The sequence below is a fragment of the Limanda limanda genome, chromosome 3 (assembly GCF_963576545.1).
Source record: "Limanda limanda chromosome 3, fLimLim1.1, whole genome shotgun sequence".
Taxonomy (NCBI): Eukaryota; Metazoa; Chordata; class Actinopteri; order Pleuronectiformes; family Pleuronectidae; genus Limanda; species Limanda limanda.
The window spans coordinates 435,961-454,331 of record NC_083638.1 but is presented as its reverse complement, the minus strand read 5'-3'; the positions used below and the strand labels follow the sequence as shown (position 1 = coordinate 454,331).

Sequence of the window (18,371 nt, the reverse complement as noted above, 5' to 3'; positions counted from 1 at the left end):
TACAGATCGAACATTAACGTGTGAAATCCTCCGTTTCCTGCTGTGCTCCATGTTCCCTGATTTCAGACTCAGAGACATAGAGGTTCATCTCTGTGCTGCCTCTGATTTACATGATTTCTAAAAGTCGTACCTGGTAAAATGTCCATTCAGACGTGTCCTACTGGATTAAAGCTGCAGGATTAGACGATTTATTTCCAAAAAGACAACAAAGAAAAGAGAAAAGCAGGAAAGCAGATGTGTTCATGCTCCAGTTCAGCAGAGACGCGGTGTGGATGATAACTGAAACGATCAGGAGCAGGAGAAACGAGAAAGAAATGACTGAATGAGATGAGATTTACAAAAAGAGAAGAGGAGAAGAGGAGGAGGAGAAAGAGGAGGCGCTGAGAAAAAAAAACAAAAAACAATGAGGCAGGAGAAAGAAAAGCAGACGTCCTCACTTTGATTCGAGTCGTTGATGTGCTGTGCAACACTGCTGCTGGAGGAGAGAAGATGAGGAGGAGGAGGGGGGAGAGAGAGAGAGAGAGAGAAGTGGGTTAGGAACTGAGCAAAGTGAGAGGAGGGAGAGGATGAAGTGAGAGATGAGAGGAAGGTATTAGAAAGGAGAGAGAGTGTGGGAGGAAGAGGAGGAGAGATATAAGGATGAGGTGAGGAAAATAAAAAATAAAAATGCGGAGCGAATGAGAGGAAAAGAAGACGAGACGAGAAGAGAGAACAAAAAAAGCACAAGAAGGAAAGAGAGAGAGGAGGATAGAAAGGGAGAAAGGATGTGGAGAAGAAAACGAGTGGAGAGAAGACGATACAAAATGAAAGACAGGAAAGAAAGGAGACAGAAGAGAAAAGGGAAAGACGGGAGACATGAGGGGAGAGGACAAGAAGGAGAAAGGGATAAATGAGGCTGAAGAAAAAGAGAGGGAAAGAGAGAGGAAGGAGAGGAGATGAGAAAGGGAGGAGAGGAGACTAGAGGAAAAGGAAAGGAGATCAAGGGAGGAAAAAGGAAAAGAAGATGGGAGACGAACAGATGAGAATAAAAAGATGTGAAATGAAGGATGTAAACAAGGTGTTAGGAAAGGAAGGCACAAAGAGAGTGGGAGGGAGAGAACGAGAGAGAGAGGAGAAAAGAAGATAAATAGAAGACAGGAGATGTGTAAGCGGAGGAGAAAGGTGAGAAAAAGAAGAGGAAAGAGTAAAGGAATGAAAAGGTGATGAGGAAAAGAAGAAAACGTTTCAGACTCGTAACATCTGGGTTCACATCAACTTTCAAATTCCTCTGATGATCATTTATTCAAACTGGAATAAAGACGCAGGTAAGAAGAAGAGAACGTTTCCAGAGGACAGACACGAGAACGTTTCCAGAGAACAGACACAGAAACGTTTCCAGAGGACAGACACGAGAACGTTTCCAGAGAACAGACACAGAAACGTTTCCAGAGAACAGACACGAGAACGTTTCCAGAGAACAGACACGAGAACGTTTCCAGAGAACAGACACGTGAACGTTTCCAGTGAACAGACACGGAAACGTTTCCAGAGAACAGACACGAGAACGTTTCCAGAGAACAGACACGAGAACGTTTCCAGAGAACAGACACAAGAACGTTTCCAGAGAACAGACACAAGAACGTTTCCAGAGAACAGACACAGAAAGGTTTCCAGAGAACAGACACGAGAACGTTTCCAGAGAACAGACACAAGAACGTTTCCAGAGAACAGACACGAGAACGTTTCCAGAGAACAGACACAAGAACGTTTCCAGAGAACAGACACGAGAACGTTTCCAGAGAACAGACACAAGAACGTTTCCAGAGAACAGACACAAGAACGTTTCCAGAGAACAGACACGAGAGCGTTTCCAGAGAACAGACACAAGAACGTTTCCAGAGAACAGACACGAGAACGTTTCCAGAGAACAGACACGAGAACGTTTCCAGAGAACAGACACGAGAACGTTTCCAGAGAACAGACACGAGAACGTTTCCAGAGAACAGACACGAGAACGTTTCCAGAGAACAGACACGAGAACGTTTCCAGAGGACAGACACGAGAACGTTTCCAGAGAACAGACACAAGAACGTTTCCAGAGAAATGGGAACGTGGCCATCCTGCTCAGATGATGTCATCTGGAGTCAGACCCCACAGAACCCGAGTGAGATCTGAGGCCATCAGCTGTTCATGTGTCGGAGTTCGGGTTTAATTCATTTTTTCATATCTGGCATAATTTGGCTTCATTTCTGGAGGAAGAGGAGACGTGTCGTCCATCTTTATTTACAGTCTCAACCAATCCCGAGTCTCAGTTTATATCATTAAATAACTAATTAAAGCCAAACTGATCAGGAACATGAACAAACTCTCTGATGAGATTCTGAAAGATCTAGATTCTCCTCAGAGGATGAACCTCTGTCAGCTGCTGGAGCCGATCAGAACCAGCCTGACCCGTAAAGTGCTCCCAGTCCCACCGACTGCCTGCTTCACTCACTGGTCCTGAGGTACTGGGAGTGTTGGCCGAGGAGAACCATCACTGTCTGTTATTAACTACGTGAGTGACATGTTCCTGATCACATTCAGAAGAACAGGTCTGGACTGTGACCTTTCACCTCCAAAATCGAATCAGTTCATCCTCGAGTCCAAATGAATGTTTGATCACGATAAGTCGTTCTTCTGCTTGACTCCTTTGGTTCCTTCAGCTCCTTCGGTTCCTTCTGGTGGTCACGTGGTCCTCAGGTTCTCTCCGAGGGGACGTGAGAACAGTCAGTGAAACCTTATGAGCTCAGTCCAACTTCTCTGAGGTTATCAGATTATAAAATGTGATTTCTCACCGAAGAGGTTTTAATTCTCCTTCCATTTTTAGAGCCAGACTGTGAAACCAGCCGGGAAGAGAGTGAACATTTCCCTGGTTCCGTCTTTGAATCTTAAATATCGAGCAGCTCACGATCAGAATATTAAACACATGGAAACACAGGATGGAGTTTTAACTGCGTCACGTTTCACATCGTGGGACAATGAAGCTTCATCCACTGAGGCTGCTTCTGTTCCGAGGAGCCAGAGAATGAGAAAAGTACAAATAAACGTAAAGTACCTTAAACCTTTAAAGTACACAAAGTCCCCCGAGTCTCAGAAGGTCCTGAAGTTCTCAAGGTTCTCACTGAGGGACTCATCAGAGCAGAGGACACCAAGAGGAATCCAGAGGAAACAGGGACCAGGTTCAAAGATCAGGACATTTGACCGACTTCTAACTGGAACCAAGATGGAAGCAGCCCCCCCCCCAGACGCTGTCAGCTGCTCCACACCAGAGAGGAAGAGGAACATGGACCTGGACCTGAGCATCATGATGGAGCAGGACAGACATGAGGACACACAGCTGGACGCACACTGATGTGACACTTGCACACAAACAGGTTTGAAGCACAGAACACAAGTCGGATGGTCACGTTGAAAATGTATTTGTGATGGAAAAGTTTACAGTAAACATACGTTTATAAAGACTGAAGCATTTGATCATGTTTCTAACAGAGCTGAAGCTCCTGTGTTGTCCCCCAGCAGGTGAGACACTGACTGAGAGGCGTCACTGGGACAGAATGGACGAGCTCCTCTTCTCGTCTGGATCTGAAGCTTCTACACCAGCTGCACGTGGACGGTCTTCTTCACATGCTTTCTGTCCTCCGGTTTGTCTTCAGCTACGTGATGAAGCTTCTCAGCCTTCGTCTAGAGATCATGATCCCAGAGCAGCAGAGAAGCTGAAGCTGAACTCGTTGGGTCTCGGTTGTTCTCACTTTACAGTCTTTGATTATGGAGATGTTCCTGGAGCCAGGACACGATGCTACAGTAGAAGATCCAGACCCGTCTCCAGCAGGGAACCCGATCTTAAGGTTCTAATCACAGTTCTGCTCTTTGTTCTTGCACGAGTGACATGTCATTTATATGTAGTCGACTCTGTTGAATCCTGTTATTCTCACTGTTTTAATGATAGTTATTCATCATGTGACATATTTGCCTTTTACGTGAGCAACACACACACACACACACACACACACACACACACACACACACACACACACACACACACACACACACACACACACACACACACACACACACACACACACACACACACACACACACACACACACACACCTGAAGACATCTTCACACCAGCAGCTCACTGAGCAGAACATGTTGAAATGAAGGAGGAGTTTCCTCAAGTATGATGACATCACATCTGCTCTGTGGAGGGGGGGGTGGGGGGGTGGGGGGGGTCATCAGAGATCTACCCGGTGTTGATCTCCACAGTCTGAGCCACCTCCTGTAAGATCAGCAGCTCTCCTCCCGCCTGCTGCCCGTGGACCACAATGCACTGCTCTGCGCCCTCTGACATCACCAGCTCCGGCCCCGCCCCCGCAGCCAGGGAGGTCTCCGAGGCGAGGAGCAGAGGGGCGGAGCTTGGCGTGGACAGGTTGTCTGCGTGGATGTTACCCTCCTCATCTCCTCCTCTTGAAGTGTGGTCCTCTTCATCGCTCCTTCCTACCTGCCTCACCTCCTTCTCCTCCCCTCTTCCCTTTCTCCGCTTCCCCTCCCCCGCCTCTGGTGGGAGGGGCTTCTTCTTGGGTCGGCCTCTGATTGGCTTTGGGTGAGTGGCGTTTGAAGTGGCGTCGTTCCGGCTGCTGTCCGTCTCCTCCCTGTGTCCTTTCTCTTCCTCCACCTCCTCCTGAGCTCCTCCCTCCTCCTGAGCTCCTCCCTCCTCCTGAGCTCCTCCCTCCTCCTCCCGGTGCTGAGCCTGGTGCCTCAGCAGGCTCTGCCTCACGGTGTAGGACGCTCCACAGCTGCAGCTGAACGGCTTCTCCGTCACGTGAGAGGACTTGATGTGTCTCCTCAGCTTGGTGGCCAACGTGTAACCTGAGAGAAGAAGAATCAATTTATTCTTATTTGCTGCCCTTGAAATAAGTAAAGATCATCTTTTACTAACTCAACACACAAGTTTCAGCTGCTTGATGCAAAGTAAAAGTGACTCAGCACTTTGTGTTTTCTAATCAGGAGCTGGACAGAAGATCTGCAGCTCAGAGCGAGATGAGTGAGATTCATTCTGAAAGTCAAACTCTCAATTACAACTTTAAAAACATTTTGTAAACAGAGCAACGTGATGTTATCATCTTAATCTAGTAAGAATGCTGATGTTCTGCAACATGAACGGTGTCACAATGAGCTGAGAGACGTGGAGGTGTCAGAGGGAAAGTGTCCTCTGTCCCCCCCGACGACTCCATGTCTGAACTGTATGAAGCTCTGAGGTGAGGAGACGTCTGCAGGATCCAGACTGTTAGAAGTTACTGGAATAACACAACCTGTGGGGGAGTTGCATTGTGGGTAATGTGGGTTTCAGGTTTTAACTGGGATATAAAAGAGACAAATAAAAAAGAACCAGTTTAAACCTGTGAGTGTTTCCTTTCCCCTCAGCTTGTGAGGTCGAGTGTTTTCACAGCAGCTGCTTTAAAAACACAAATAAAACTGAGCTATAAATAAAAAATAAACACGTCTTACATGTGTTTCACTTTGCTGAGCTTCTTCAGTTCTTATGTGGAGAGTTTTTAAACTTTGCTTTATGCTCCTTAAGCTCCTGTGCTGCAGACGGAACTGGACTTTTTAATTTGAGACGAAATGTGGGTGAAATTTCTCATAGAATTATTTAACAGATGATTTTCCTTCCTTGAGTTTTGTTTTCACAATGATACATTCGACTTCTCAATGTGGATGTGCAGTTTGAACCTTTTCCACAGACGTGGCAGCGATGAGGCCGTTCTCCCGTGTGCAGCCGCTCGTGGGACTTCAGGCTGTGAGGATCCCTCAGGGACTTCCCACAGTAGCTGCAGAGGAAGCCCCCCCCCCCCGTGTGGCAGGTCATGTGCCTGCGCAGCTCCGGGTTCTGGGAGAAGCTCTGGTTGCACTGGGAGCAGCGGTACGGCTTCTCTCCGCTGTGGATCCTCAAGTGGCACTCCAGGTTTCCTGAGACCAGCAACAGAGACAGACGCTGAATATGTGGATGGAGTCAATCTGCATAATGTGTGAAGATTAGTTTCTCTCACAAGTCGGATGCTGTCACTTTGATAAATGAAAACATAAACTGTGGGAGTTGATCACAGCAGAAAATATCCTTCAGGTGTTATGAAGCAACAAACGTGTAATTCTACCTTGTGGAAAATAAACGAGTTAAATCATCAATGTGACGAGGAATAAATTCTGTGTTTCACAATTATCTTATCTTGACATTTTGAGCAGTGGTGGACGAAGCATTTAAAAAATATTAATGAATTCAATATTTCACTTAAATCATATTAATTTAACATCACACAACTTTAATTATGAGATACGTAAAGGACCGATTGTTGTGTCTGGATCTTTGATGTGTAACATTATGATTAGTTCATCATTAGTTAAAGTGGCTGCAGTGTTTCATGGCAGCCACCAGGGGCTGCGTTTCCCCCCCGAGCCGGACCCTGACCTTTCTGGCTGAAGCTCTTCCCACAGTGCTGACACACGTGAGCTCTCTCTCCGGTGTGGAGCTTCATGTGGTTCCTCAGGGAGCTGAGGTTGGCCAGCAGCTTGGGGCAGAGAGAGCACTGAACCTGGAGACAAATCCAGAATCAACCTTTCTGACACGTTTCTAAAACCTCAACTTCAAACTGCTGCTTGGGGACAAACAATCAGACCAATCACAAACTGAAAGGAGTTTAATGAAAGAATTCTGATTCAGAGACAGAAACTTTTCATTTAAAATAACCCTTTTCGTAAATGTCAGATTTCAGGAGAAATACCGTTTTATCTCTGTCGAGGAGGTTATGTTTTCACCCCCTATTTCACACCGCTGTTTTGTTTGGGAGGATGAGACATGAGCCATGAAAGATCTCATATAACTCAAGAGTGGATCTGGACCCGGGGGCTGATCCAGAATGTTTCATCTCCTTCTTTAACATTGTGAGAATTAATGGACCTTGATGAAAATAATCAGACATGTTTAGAGGAGCAGAGTGAAGCTCTCCCAGAGGAGCAGAGTGAAGCTCTCCCAGAGGAGAAGAGTGAAGCTCTCCCAGAGGAGAAGAGTGAAGCTCTCCCAGAGGAGCAGATTGAAGCTCTCCCAGAGGAGCAGGGTGAAGCTCTCCCAGAGGAGCAGAGTGAAGCTCTCCCAGAGGAGCAGGGTGAAGCTCTCCCAGAGGAGAAGAGTGAAGCTCTCCCAGAGGAGCAGAGTGAAGCTCTCCCAGAGGAGCAGGGTGAAGCTCTCCCAGAGGAGCAGGGTGAAGCTCTCCCAGAGGAGCAGGGTGAAGCTCTCCCAGAGGAGCAGAGTGAAGCTCTCCCAGAGGAGCAGGGTGAAGCTCTCCCAGAGGAGAAGAGTGAAGCTCTCCCAGAGGAGAAGAGTGAAGCTCTCCCAGAGGAGCAGAGTGAAGCTCTCCCAGAGGAGCAGGGTGAAGCTCTCCCAGAGGAGCAGAGTGAAGCTCTCCCAGAGGAGCAGGGTGAAGCTCTCCCAGAGGAGAAGAGTGAAGCTCTCCCAGAGGAGCAGAGTGAAGCTCTCCCAGAGGAGCAGGGTGAAGCTCTCCCAGAGGAGCAGGGTGAAGCTCTCCCAGAGGAGCAGGGTGAAGCTCTCCCAGAGGAGCAGAGTGAAGCTCTCCCAGAGGAGCAGAGTGAAGCTCTCCCAGAGGAGCAGAGTGAAGCTCTCCCAGAGGAGCAGGGTGAAGCTCTCCCAGAGGAGCAGAGTGAAGCTCTTCCAGAGGAGCAGGGTGAAGCTCTCCCAGAGGAGCAGAGTGAAGCTCTCCCAGAGGAGCAGAGTGAAGCTCTCCCAGAGGAGCAGAGTGAAGCTCTCCCAGAGGAGCAGGGTGAAGCTCTCCCAGAGGAGCAGAGTGAAGCTCTTCCAGAGGAGCAGGGTGAAGCTCTACCTTCGGAGGCTGTGTGTAGATCTTCCTGCTGCAGTGAAGCAGCCGGTGGATGCGGAGCGAGGGCCGGCGGCCGAACGCTTTGCCACAGTGCTCACAGGAGTAGGGCTTCTCCCCGGTGTGGAGGACCAGGTGCTCCTTCAGGTCCCTCTTCAGCCCGTACGTCTTGGGGCAGTGAGGACAGGAGAAGGGACGCTCCCCCCGGTGACTCATCTGCAAACAGAGAAACTCCATCATCAAACATCTGTTTGATCCATTATCCACTTCCTGTTAGAGGAGAGGAGAGGAGAGAGAGAGAGAGAGAGAGAGAGAGAGAGAGAGAGAGAGAGACACAGAGAGAGAGAGAGAGGTGAAGTGTCTCCTCCTCTAGAGAAGCAGTGTCTCCTCCTCTAGAGAAGCGTGTCTCCTCCTCTAAAGAAGCAGTGTCTCCTCCTCTAGAGAAGCAGTGTCTCCTCCTCTAGAGAAGCGTGTCTCCTCCTCTAGAGAAGCGTGTCTCCTCCTCTAAAGAAGCAGTGTCTCCTCCTCTAGAGAAGCAGTGTCTCCTCCTCTAGAGAAGCGTGTCTCCTCCTCTACCTGACAGAGACAGGTCGGTGTCTCCTCCTCTAAAGAAGCAGTGTCTCCTCCTCTAGAGAAGCGTGTCTCCTCCTCTAGAGAAGCATGTCTCCTCCTCTAAAGAAGCAGTGTCTCCTCCTCTAAAGAAGCAGTGTCTCCTCCTGTAGAGAAGCGTGTCTCCTCCTCTACCTGACAGAGACATGTCGGTGTCTCCTCCTCTAGAGAAGCGTGTCTCCTCCTCTAGAGAAGCGTGTCTCCTCCTCTAAAGAAGCAGCGTCTCCTCCTCTAGAGAAGCAGTGTCTCCTCGTCTAAAGGAGCAGTGTCTCCTCCTCTAGAGAAGCAGTGTCTCCTCCTCTAGAGAAGCGTGTCTCCTCCTCTAGAGAAGCGTGTCTCCTCCTCTAGAGAAGCGTGTCTCCTCCTCTAGAGAAGCAGTGTCTCCTCCTCTAGAGAAGCAGTGTCTCCTCCTCTAGAGAAGCAGTGTCTTCTCCTCTAAAGGAGCAGTGTCTCCTCCTCTAAAGGAGCAGTGTCTCCTCCTCTAGAGAAGCGTGTCTCCTCCTCTACCTGACAGAGACAGGTCGGTGTCTCCTCCTCTAGAGAAGCAGTGTCTCCTCCTCTAAAGAAGCAGTGTCTCCTCCTCTAGAGAAGCAGTGTCTCCTCCTCTAGAGAAGCAGTGTCTCCCCCTCTAGAGAAGCAGTGTCTCCTCCTCTAGAGAAGCGTGTCTCCTCCTCTAGAGAAGCAGTGTCTCCTCCTCTAGAGAAGCAGTGTCTCCTCCTCTAGAGAAGCAGTGTCTCCTCCTCTAAAGAAGCAGTGTCTCCTCCTCTAGAGAAGCAGTGTCTCCTCCTCTAGAGAAGCGTGTCTCCTCCTCTAGAGAAGCAGTGTCTCCCCCTCTAGAGAAGCAGTGTCTCCTCCTCTAGAGAAGCGTGTCTCCTCCTCTAGAGAAGCAGTGTCTCCTCCTCTAGAGAAGTAGTGTCTCCTCCTCTAGAGAAGCGTGTCTCCTCCTCTAGAGAAGCAGTGTCTCCCCCTCTAGAGAAGCGTGTCTCCTCCTCTAAAGAAGCAGTGTCTCCTCCTCTAGAGAAGCAGTGTCTCCTCCTCTAGAGAAGCAGTGTCTCCTCCTCTAGAGAAGCAGTGTCTCCTCCTCTAAAGAAGCAGTGTCTCCTCCTCTAGAGAAGCAGTGTCTCCTCCTCTAGAGAAGCGTGTCTCCTCCTCTAGAGACGCAGTGTCTCCCCCTCTAGAGAAGCAGTGTCTCCTCCTCTAGAGAAGCGTGTCTCCTCCTCTAGAGAAGCGTGTCTCCTCCTCTAGAGAAGCGTGTCTCCTCCTCTAGATAAGCAGTGTCTCCTCCTCTAGAGAAGCGTGTCTCCTCCTCTAGAGAAGCAGTGTCTCCCCCTCTAGAGAAGCGTGTCTCCTCCTCTAAAGAAGCAGTGTCTCCTCCTCTAGAGAAGCAGTGTCTCCTCCTCTAGAGAAGCGTGTCTCCTCCTCTAGAGAAGCGTGTCTCCTCCTCTAAAGTAGCAGTGTCTCCTCCTCTAGAGAAGCAGTGTCTCCTCCTCTAGAGAAGCGTGTCTCCTCCTCTAGAGAAGCAGTGTCTCCTCCTCTAAAGTAGCAGTGTCTCCTCCTCTAGAGAAGCAGTGTCTCCTCCTCTAGAGAAGCGTGTCTCCTCCTCTACCTGACAGAGACAGGTCGGTGTCTCCTCCTCTAAAGAAGCAGTGTCTCCTCCTCTAAAGAAGCAGTGTCTCCTCCTCTAGAGAAGCAGTGTCTCCTCCTCTAGAGAAGCGTGTCTCCTCCTCTAAAGTAGCAGTGTCTCCTCCTCTAGAGAAGCAGTGTCTCCTCCTCTAGAGAAGCGTGTCTCCTCCTCTACCTGACAGAGACAGGTCGGTGTCTCCTCCTCTAGAGAAGCAGTGTCTCCTCCTCTAAAGTAGCAGTGTCTCCTCCTCTAGAGAAGCAGTGTCTCCTCCTCTAGAGAAGCGTGTCTCCTCCTCTAGAGAAGCGTGTCTCCTCCTCTAGAGAAGCAGTGTCTCCTCCTCTAGAGAAGCGTGTCTCCTCCTCTACCTGACAGAGACAGGTCGGTGTCTCCTCCTCTAGAGAAGCAGTGTCTCCTCCTCTAAAGAAGCAGTGTCTCCTCCTCTAGAGAAGCAGTGTCTCCTCCTCTAGAGAAGCGTGTCTCCTCCTCTACCTGACAGAGACAGGTCGGTGTCTCCTCCTCTAGAGAAGCAGTGTCTCCTCCTCTAGAGAAGCAGTGCCTCCTCTTCTAGAGAAGCGTGTCTCCTCCTCTAGAGAAGCGTGTCTCCTCCTCTAGAGAAGCAGTGTCTCCTCCTCTAGAGAAGCAGTGTCTCCTCCTCTAGAGAAGCAGTGTCTCCTCCTCTAGAGAAGCAGTGTCTCCTCCTCTAGAGAAGCAGTGTCTCCCCCTCTAGAGAAGCAGTGTCTCCTCCTCTAGAGAAGCAGTGTCTCCTCCTCTAGAGAAGCAGTGTCTCCTCCTCTAGAGAAGCAGTGTCTCCTCCTCTAGAGAAGCAGTGTCTCCTCCTCTAGAGAAGCGTGTCTCCTCCTCTAGAGAAGCAGTGTCTCCTCCTCTAAAGAAGCGTGTCTCCTCATCTAGAGAAGCAGTGTCTCCTCCTCTAAAGAAGCAGTGTCTCCTCCTCTAGAGAAGCGTGTCTCCTCCTCTAGAGAAGCAGTGTCTCCTCCTCTGAAGGAGCAGTGTCTCCTCCTCTAAAGAAGCAGTGTCTCCTCCTCTAGAGAAGCGTGTCTCCTCCTCTAGAGAAGCGTGTCTCCTCCTCTAGAGAAGCGTGTCTCCTCCTCTAGAGAAGCAGTGTCTCCTCCTCTAAAGTAGCAGTGTCTCCTCCTCTAGAGAAGCAGTGTCTCCTCCTCTAGAGAAGCGTGTCTCCTCCTCTACTTGACAGAGACAGGTCGGTGTCTCCTCCTCTAGAGAAGCAGTGTCTCCTCCTCTAAAGTAGCAGTGTCTCCTCCTCTAGAGAAGCAGTGTCTCCTCCTCTAGAGAAGCGTGTCTCCTCCTCTAGAGAAGCAGTGTCTCCTCCTCTAAAGAAGCAGTGTCTCCTCCTCTAAAGAAGCAGTGTCTCCTCCTCTAGAGAAGCAGTGTCTCCTCCTCTAGAGAAGCGTGTCTCCTCCTCTACCAGACAGAGACAGGTCGGTGTCTCCTCCTCTAGAGAAGCAGTGTCTCCTCCTCTAAAGAAGCAGTGTCTCCTCCTCTAGAGAAGCAGTGTCTCCTCCTCTAGAGAAGCGTGTCTCCTCCTCTACCTGACAGACAGGTCGGTGTCTCCTCCTCTAGAGAAGCAGTGTCTCCTCCTCTAGAGAAGCAGTGTCTCCTCCTCTAGAGAAGCAGTGTCTCCTCCTCTAGAGAAGCAGTGTCTCCTCCTCTAGAGAAGCGTGTCTCCTCCTCTAGAGAAGCGTGTCTCCTCCTCTAGAGAAGCAGTGTCTCCTCTAGAGAAGCAGTGTCTCCTCCTCTAGAGAAGCGTGTCTCCTCCTCTAGAGAAGCAGTGTCTCCTCCTCTAGAGAAGCGTGTCTCCTCCTCTAAAGAAGCGTGTCTCCTCATCTAGAGAAGCAGTGTCTCCTCATCTAGAGAAGCAGTGTCTCCTCCTCTAGAGAAGCAGTGTCTCCTCCTCTAGAGAAGCGTGTCTCCTCCTCTAGAGAAGCAGTGTCTCCTCCTCTGAAGGAGCAGTGTCTCCTCCTCTAGAGAAGCAGTGTCTCCTCCTCTAGAGAAGCGTGTCTCCTCCTCTAGAGAAGCGTGTCTCCTCCTCTAGAGAAGCGTGTCTCCTCCTCTAGAGAAGCGTGTCTCCTCCTCTAGAGAAGCAGTGTCTCCTCCTCTAGAGAAGCGTGTCTCCTCCTCTAGAGAAGCGTGTCTCCTCCTCTACCTGATGGGCTCTGAAGCTCTCTGCAGACGTGTAGCTCCTCCCACACTCCTGGCAGCTGAAGGGCTTCTCCTCTGTGTGACTGAACTGATGTTTCTTCAGGTGGCTGAGCTGATAGAAGGTTTTTCCACAGCTGGAACATCTGTAGCGTCTTTCTCTGATCTCCACCGCGGCCTCGGCCTCAGCGTGTAACGTCTTTATGGAAACCATCTTTTCTGGGATGCACCTGGCGCCCTGTGCGGAGCTCCGCCCCTTCCCCTCTGTGTGTCCAGGCGGGTCGGGGGGGGCAGCGGCCTGACAGTGAACCCGTCGTGGTTTGGCAGCGAGACGGGAGCTGCAGCGGACAGGAGGAGGTGCAGAGTGACCCTGTGGAGCTGTCCTCACGCCTCCATCACCTCCATCACCTCCCTGCTGGCCTCCATCAGACGGGGTCTCCTCCTCCCCCCCCCGCCTCCTCCTCCTCGGTCTGACGGGGGGACTCTTCTTCATGCAGGGGTTGGTGTTCCCTCCCTCCTCCTCCTCCTCCTCCTGTTTTCTCTCCTTGTGTTTGTCCATCTCGTCCTTTTCTTGATGGACTGAGATCTTCTTCGTTTTGCTCTCTGGGTCTTTTTCATGATCTGTCCAATAAACACATGTTGAGATTAACTGCAGCCAATCGAATAAATGATCATTTAATGAAAATGTTATGTACAAATCTTTTCTGTTTGGATATATAAATATATATACAGTATATATATAACTATATTTATAGCTAGTAGAATTAATGCCATGACAACAAAAGGTCCCTGCAGTTAAAGCAGCAGTTAGTTAGATGTTCAGGTCAGAATCTCATCGGCTTCACATGACAGATATGAAACTTCCTGTCTTCATCTCAACATGAAGACAGGAACCAGCTGATATCTGCTCATTTAAAGGTCAAGTTAACACTGAACATCTCTATTGTCTCTTTCCACGTTGACTTGGAAACATTTTCAAGGATCCACTTCTGGTTGGAACATCTTATTAACCCTCAACAGACCTCATGTGAATGTGAGGGATGAATGCAGATTATCCTCTCAACACTAAAACCACATTTATTTAATAATGAATCTTAAATTCTCTCTGAACTATAGTGAATCATAAAATCTCTTAAATACACATGATCTGTATTAATTTACTTTCTTAGATTAACATCTGTTTTCAGATTTTCCATGTTAGTTATTCTGGTTGAATGAATTCTATAATTACCTGTTTTTAGCTTCTTTTATACACTACTTATTATAATTATTCACTTTATCAGTTTTCTCTTCTCGATCCGAATCTAATTATTTTTTCTAACAGCAGCAGCGTAACTTCCCTGCAGGGAGAGAGTTGCTTCTTATCTTTCATTAGTATTCAGTATTGTTTGGTGGATGCTTGTCAGTTGGTCTGGAAGCAGCTACAGTAACTCTGACTCACAGCGACTCTTCAGTACAAGTTGATGTACAACCAGTTGTGTGTCAGTACCCGAGTTCTCCTGTGTGTTTGTCTCACCTGTTGTGCGACCGTTTCCTTCAATGTCGTCATAGAACAGCAGCTCAGTTCCAGGCCGGACGTCCTCACAAACACGCAGAAACACATCCACACACTGGGCGACACACACCTGTCCACACACACACTGCACGGCCACGTTCTGCTGAGCTCGGCTGAGCGCCCGGCACGCAAAGCTGCCGAGAACAAAGAGCACAGGTCAGAGAGAAGAAGAACCCAAAGGAGACGATACACATGTTCTACAGCTTCAACATGAACTTGGTTTTTCACATAGACAACAGACGTTGACAATTTGAATAAATCATTCAAAGTGCAGTGATGTGCTGTGTTAGAATAAGTATAATGAGCTTAGTTTGGTTGGTTAATGAAACGTCTCCTGTGGCTCTGACTCAGTCCACTGCCTGGAGATACCTGTCACTAAACACACAAAGAACACACAACTCAACAATATGCTAACAAGCTTGAAGAAGAGAGGGAGACGGGAGGAAGACGTGGTTGAGAGAAGAGAAGCTGGGAAGTGTTCATCAGGGATTTCTCCACAGGAGTTGGATCAAAGTGGGAACTGTTGGTTTCTCTATGTTAAGGTCTTGACCTTCTATATAAAGTGCTTTGAGATAAGATACATTATGATTTGGTGCTATACAAATCAAATTGGATAGAACACAGTTAAATGGTTATTGGGTGGATTCAGGATTCAGAGGAGGGTGAAGTCAGTGATGATGGAACAGCGGCTGCTCCCAGTCTCCAACTCTGAACCAGGAGCTCATGAAACGGGTCAGAACTCATTTCTGTCTGTGTGATCCGATCTGCAATCCTGTTACACTGTGAAGTATTCTGCCTGTGTGTATTAGTCTAATCACATTTGAATATTTCCTTTCTTCTCTTCCTACACATTTACTTGTGTATTACTTTAAAAATCCCCTTTATTAGACTGATGCCACGGACACACACTGAGTGAAGAAGAGTTTTCAGTGGAAGAAGCAGCTGAGTGAAGAAGCTGAAGATGAAGATGAAGATGAAGAGCATTTGTTTGTGTGTGAACTCACTTGATCCAAACAGCTGTTTGTAGAAGAGCCTCCTTGTTTACGACTTTCTGTCTCAGTGCCTGTAACACACAACATTTACATGAAGTCATAGTTTTATCACTGCTCAATAATCTAAAGATCATTATCCATCTGCATAAAGTCTTTTCTGTTTCCACCTGAACACAATATGCACTTTTGATTTGAATGCTCATAATGAGGATTTCTGTCAACGTCTCACTCGGGCTCATTTTGTACAAACTGAAATTGCTAGCTTGTGATTTGAATGTGTATAGTTGCAGTGTCCTTGTAAATTATCAGCAGATCATCTTGTGATGTGAGAAGCTGCTCGACTGCGTCTCCTCCTGTCGTCTTCTCTCAGAACGCTCACAGTAATCACAAGGCCCGACTCATTATCGTGCTGCAGCAGCTAATTAGGCAGAGACGCTCGTGTTCACCGGCTGCTTCTGTCCAGAGACAAACGTGTCGGAGAAAAGGAGCTGATCCCGGTGAATGTGAAAATGTTCTGAAGAACCTCCGGGCTGCGGCGGCGCCTGGAGGTTCTTCTTTTTATTTGATTATAGATGAAACCTGATCAACGATCTTTTCATTCTTTCAGAGCTTCATATTCTATTCTTACTGCTACAGAAACAAAAATAAACCATGTAAAATCCACTTTAATAAGGATTTAGGTAATAAATGTTCTAGATTTGAAATGTGTTGACCTGTTGTTCCTCAGTGTTCAGGGCGAGTTCCTCCTCTGGTTCCTCCTCTGGTTCCTCCTCTGGTTCCTCCTCTGGTTCCTCCTCTGGTTCCTCCTCTGGTTCCTCCTCTGGTTCCTCCTCTGGTTCCTCCTCTGGGTCGTGAGTCACCAGGTCGCTGTGATGCTTCCAGGTCCAGTCCCCCCCCCGGCCCAGCAGGGCCCCGGCCCCCAGGCAGCGGCCCACCCACCACAGGCCCAGGCGTCCCTCACAGAGCCGGGACGGGCCCACCGCCACGCCGCAGGGCAGCAAGCTGGAGAGGAGCGAGCTGAGAGTGGGCGGGACCGGAGGAGGATGGGCGGCCATCGACCTGTGGAGCAGCACACTGGTTACAAGAGGAAACCTGATGGAGACCTTCAGCTCCTGTGTTCAACACCAGTGTTCATTTTGGCAGCTATTTTTGATTTAGTCTTAGTCTTTAGATGAAAATGCATATTAGTTTTAGTCACATTTAGTCATTTTTATCCTTCTTAGTTTTAGTCTAGTTTTAGTCGACGAAAACAAATTACATTTTAGTCTAGTTTTAGTCACATTTAATAGCCACATTAAACTCCTTATCTTCCCTTCTCAGGCCCAGGCCCCCCCCCCCCCTGTGTTGTGTCTACAACTGCGTACTAGTCTAGCTTGCAGTACTTAGGTTGTCCATTAGATGTCCCTCCTATAGGTCTATAGCAGGGGTCGGCAACCTTTACTATCAAAAGAGACATTTTGCCCCCTCTTCCCCCAAATAAAATTTGTCTGGAGCCGCAAAACATATTTGATAACAAAGCTGATAAAGTTTTATATAAAGTTATACTATACTAAACTGTAGTTATTGCATTTATGAAATAATAGAACAACAATAAAGAAAACTGTTGACATTTTATTTATTTTTACCTGTTACAACAAAGGGAAACACCAAATGCTTATGAAGAGGAGAAGAAAATACACAGGCAAGTGTAGGCCTACTTTGAAATAAATTAAACACAGAACTATGTAGGGTTATTTGAGTCATCCCCATACTTGTGGGAAATGTATGATATAAGAAGTACCCTATTTTGAAATAAATAAAAACATATAGCTGCAGCCTATATATTTTAGTTGGTGAAATGTGAAAACAAAAAGTGAAAGCAGATCAGACCGGAGGAGGAAACTGAAGCTCGGTAGAAACCAGCTGCAGCTTCTGCTCTGATCCAGAAGCTGAGCGCTGATCTCAGAGCAGCTGAGACCAGAGGAACTCTGTGTTTCACTGTTTCCATAGTTAAGAAGCAGCCAGTGAGTCAGTGACCGGCCTGCTTCACGTGAACGAGCTCTGATCTCACTGTGTCTCTCTGAGCGAGTGGGCGGGGCAGGGGGCGGAGCCTCGGGACCGGTGCGCTGTCTGGGAGCACACACACACACTCACAGACACACACTCGCCACTCCGGGTACTTCATGGCGGCCTGATACGATTATGTTTTTTAAAATTGTTGTGACTTAGTCAACCGCCAACATTTTTGTCTCGTCTCGTCAGCTCAAACTCCTCTGAACAGCATCATGAGGTCCACGAGAGGAACCATGATGGAGACCTTCAGCTCCTGTGTTCAACACCTCAGCTCAAACTCCTCTGAACAGCCTCATGAGGTCCACTAGAGGAACCATGATGGAGACCTTCAGCTCCTGTGTTCAACACCTCAGCTCAAACTCCTCTGAACAGCCTCATGAGGTCCACTAGAGGAACCATGATGGAGACCTTCAGCTCCTGTGTTCAACACCTCAGCTCAAACTCCTCTGAACAGCCTCATGAGGTCCACTAGAGGAACCATGATGGAGACCTTCAGCTCCTGTGTTCAACACCTCAGCTCAAACTCCATGAACAGCATCGTGAGGTCCACCAGAGGAACCATGATGGAGACCTTCAGCTCCAGTGTTCAACACCTCAGCTCAAACTCCTCTGAACAGCATCAGGTCACATGAAGACCACCAGAGGAACCATGATGGAGACCTTCAGAGTTTGATGGTTTCTCTGATCAGTCCTCGAGCTGCACTGGCCTCAGAAGTCACATGACCACTGGACTTCTCTGCAGGATGACGAGCTGCCACAGGATTGGCTGGTTTAACAACAGGTGTTCATCATACATGTTCGGTACATGTGGATTCAAACAGTGGAGGCGTGCCTCAGCATCAGTTAGCATCGGTTAGCATCAGTTAGCATCAGTTAGCATCGGTTAGCATCGGTCTGAGAGCAGAGACTTGATCAGATTTATGATTATTAAACAGGATGAGAGTATCTGAGCTCTGACCCGGGACCTGCTCACGGGATGTAATCTGATTACCTGCCGGGTTCGCTTCACACCGGGTTCAGGATCCGGTTCAAAAACAGCCTCAGCGAACCGGTGCCGGCGAGTCCTCTTCCTCTAGGGTCCGACCGGCAAATCAGTCCGCCGCTCTTTGGTTCCGCTGTCAGATCCATTCATCAGAGTGCAACAGGTTTATTATTAGAGCCCTAATGAATATGAAGGCATTCTTCTTATTATGATTATTACGAGCACAATGAATGGGCTTTTTTCAACGTGCTCAAAAATCTTTAAAGTTCCAAAATCTGGACTAATCATAGAAAAAAGCCTCAAGGGTTTGGATTTTGGATTTATTGGCCATCTTGGCCATACTCCGCGTTTTATACTTTGACATACTTGTCGTAAGGCTTTCATCAGATCAACCTAAAATTTAGATGAGTGTCATCACAACAAGATGGAGAGCTAAACTTACTCGAATTTTAACTTTTCGTTATACCGTGTGACCGTGGCG

At 48.3% G+C, this 18,371-nt stretch overlaps 1 protein-coding gene across 1 annotated transcript; it reads right to left on the bottom strand.

The window, feature by feature from the left end:
- Window positions 1–5,845: 5,845 nt before the first annotated feature.
- LOC132998757 (zinc finger protein 408-like) lies at window positions 5,846–17,470 on the bottom strand (the record flags this gene model as incomplete). Its single annotated transcript, XM_061068504.1, has 8 exons — window positions 17,421–17,470; window positions 15,717–15,915; window positions 14,869–14,927; window positions 13,826–13,998; window positions 12,317–12,930; window positions 7,911–8,120; window positions 6,485–6,608; window positions 5,846–5,988 (listed from the first exon to the last, which is right to left on the bottom strand). Coding segments are annotated over exons 1-8 (1,572 nt in total), but the record flags the coding sequence as incomplete, so codon positions are not given.
- Between the last annotated feature and the right edge of the window lie 901 nt (window positions 17,471–18,371).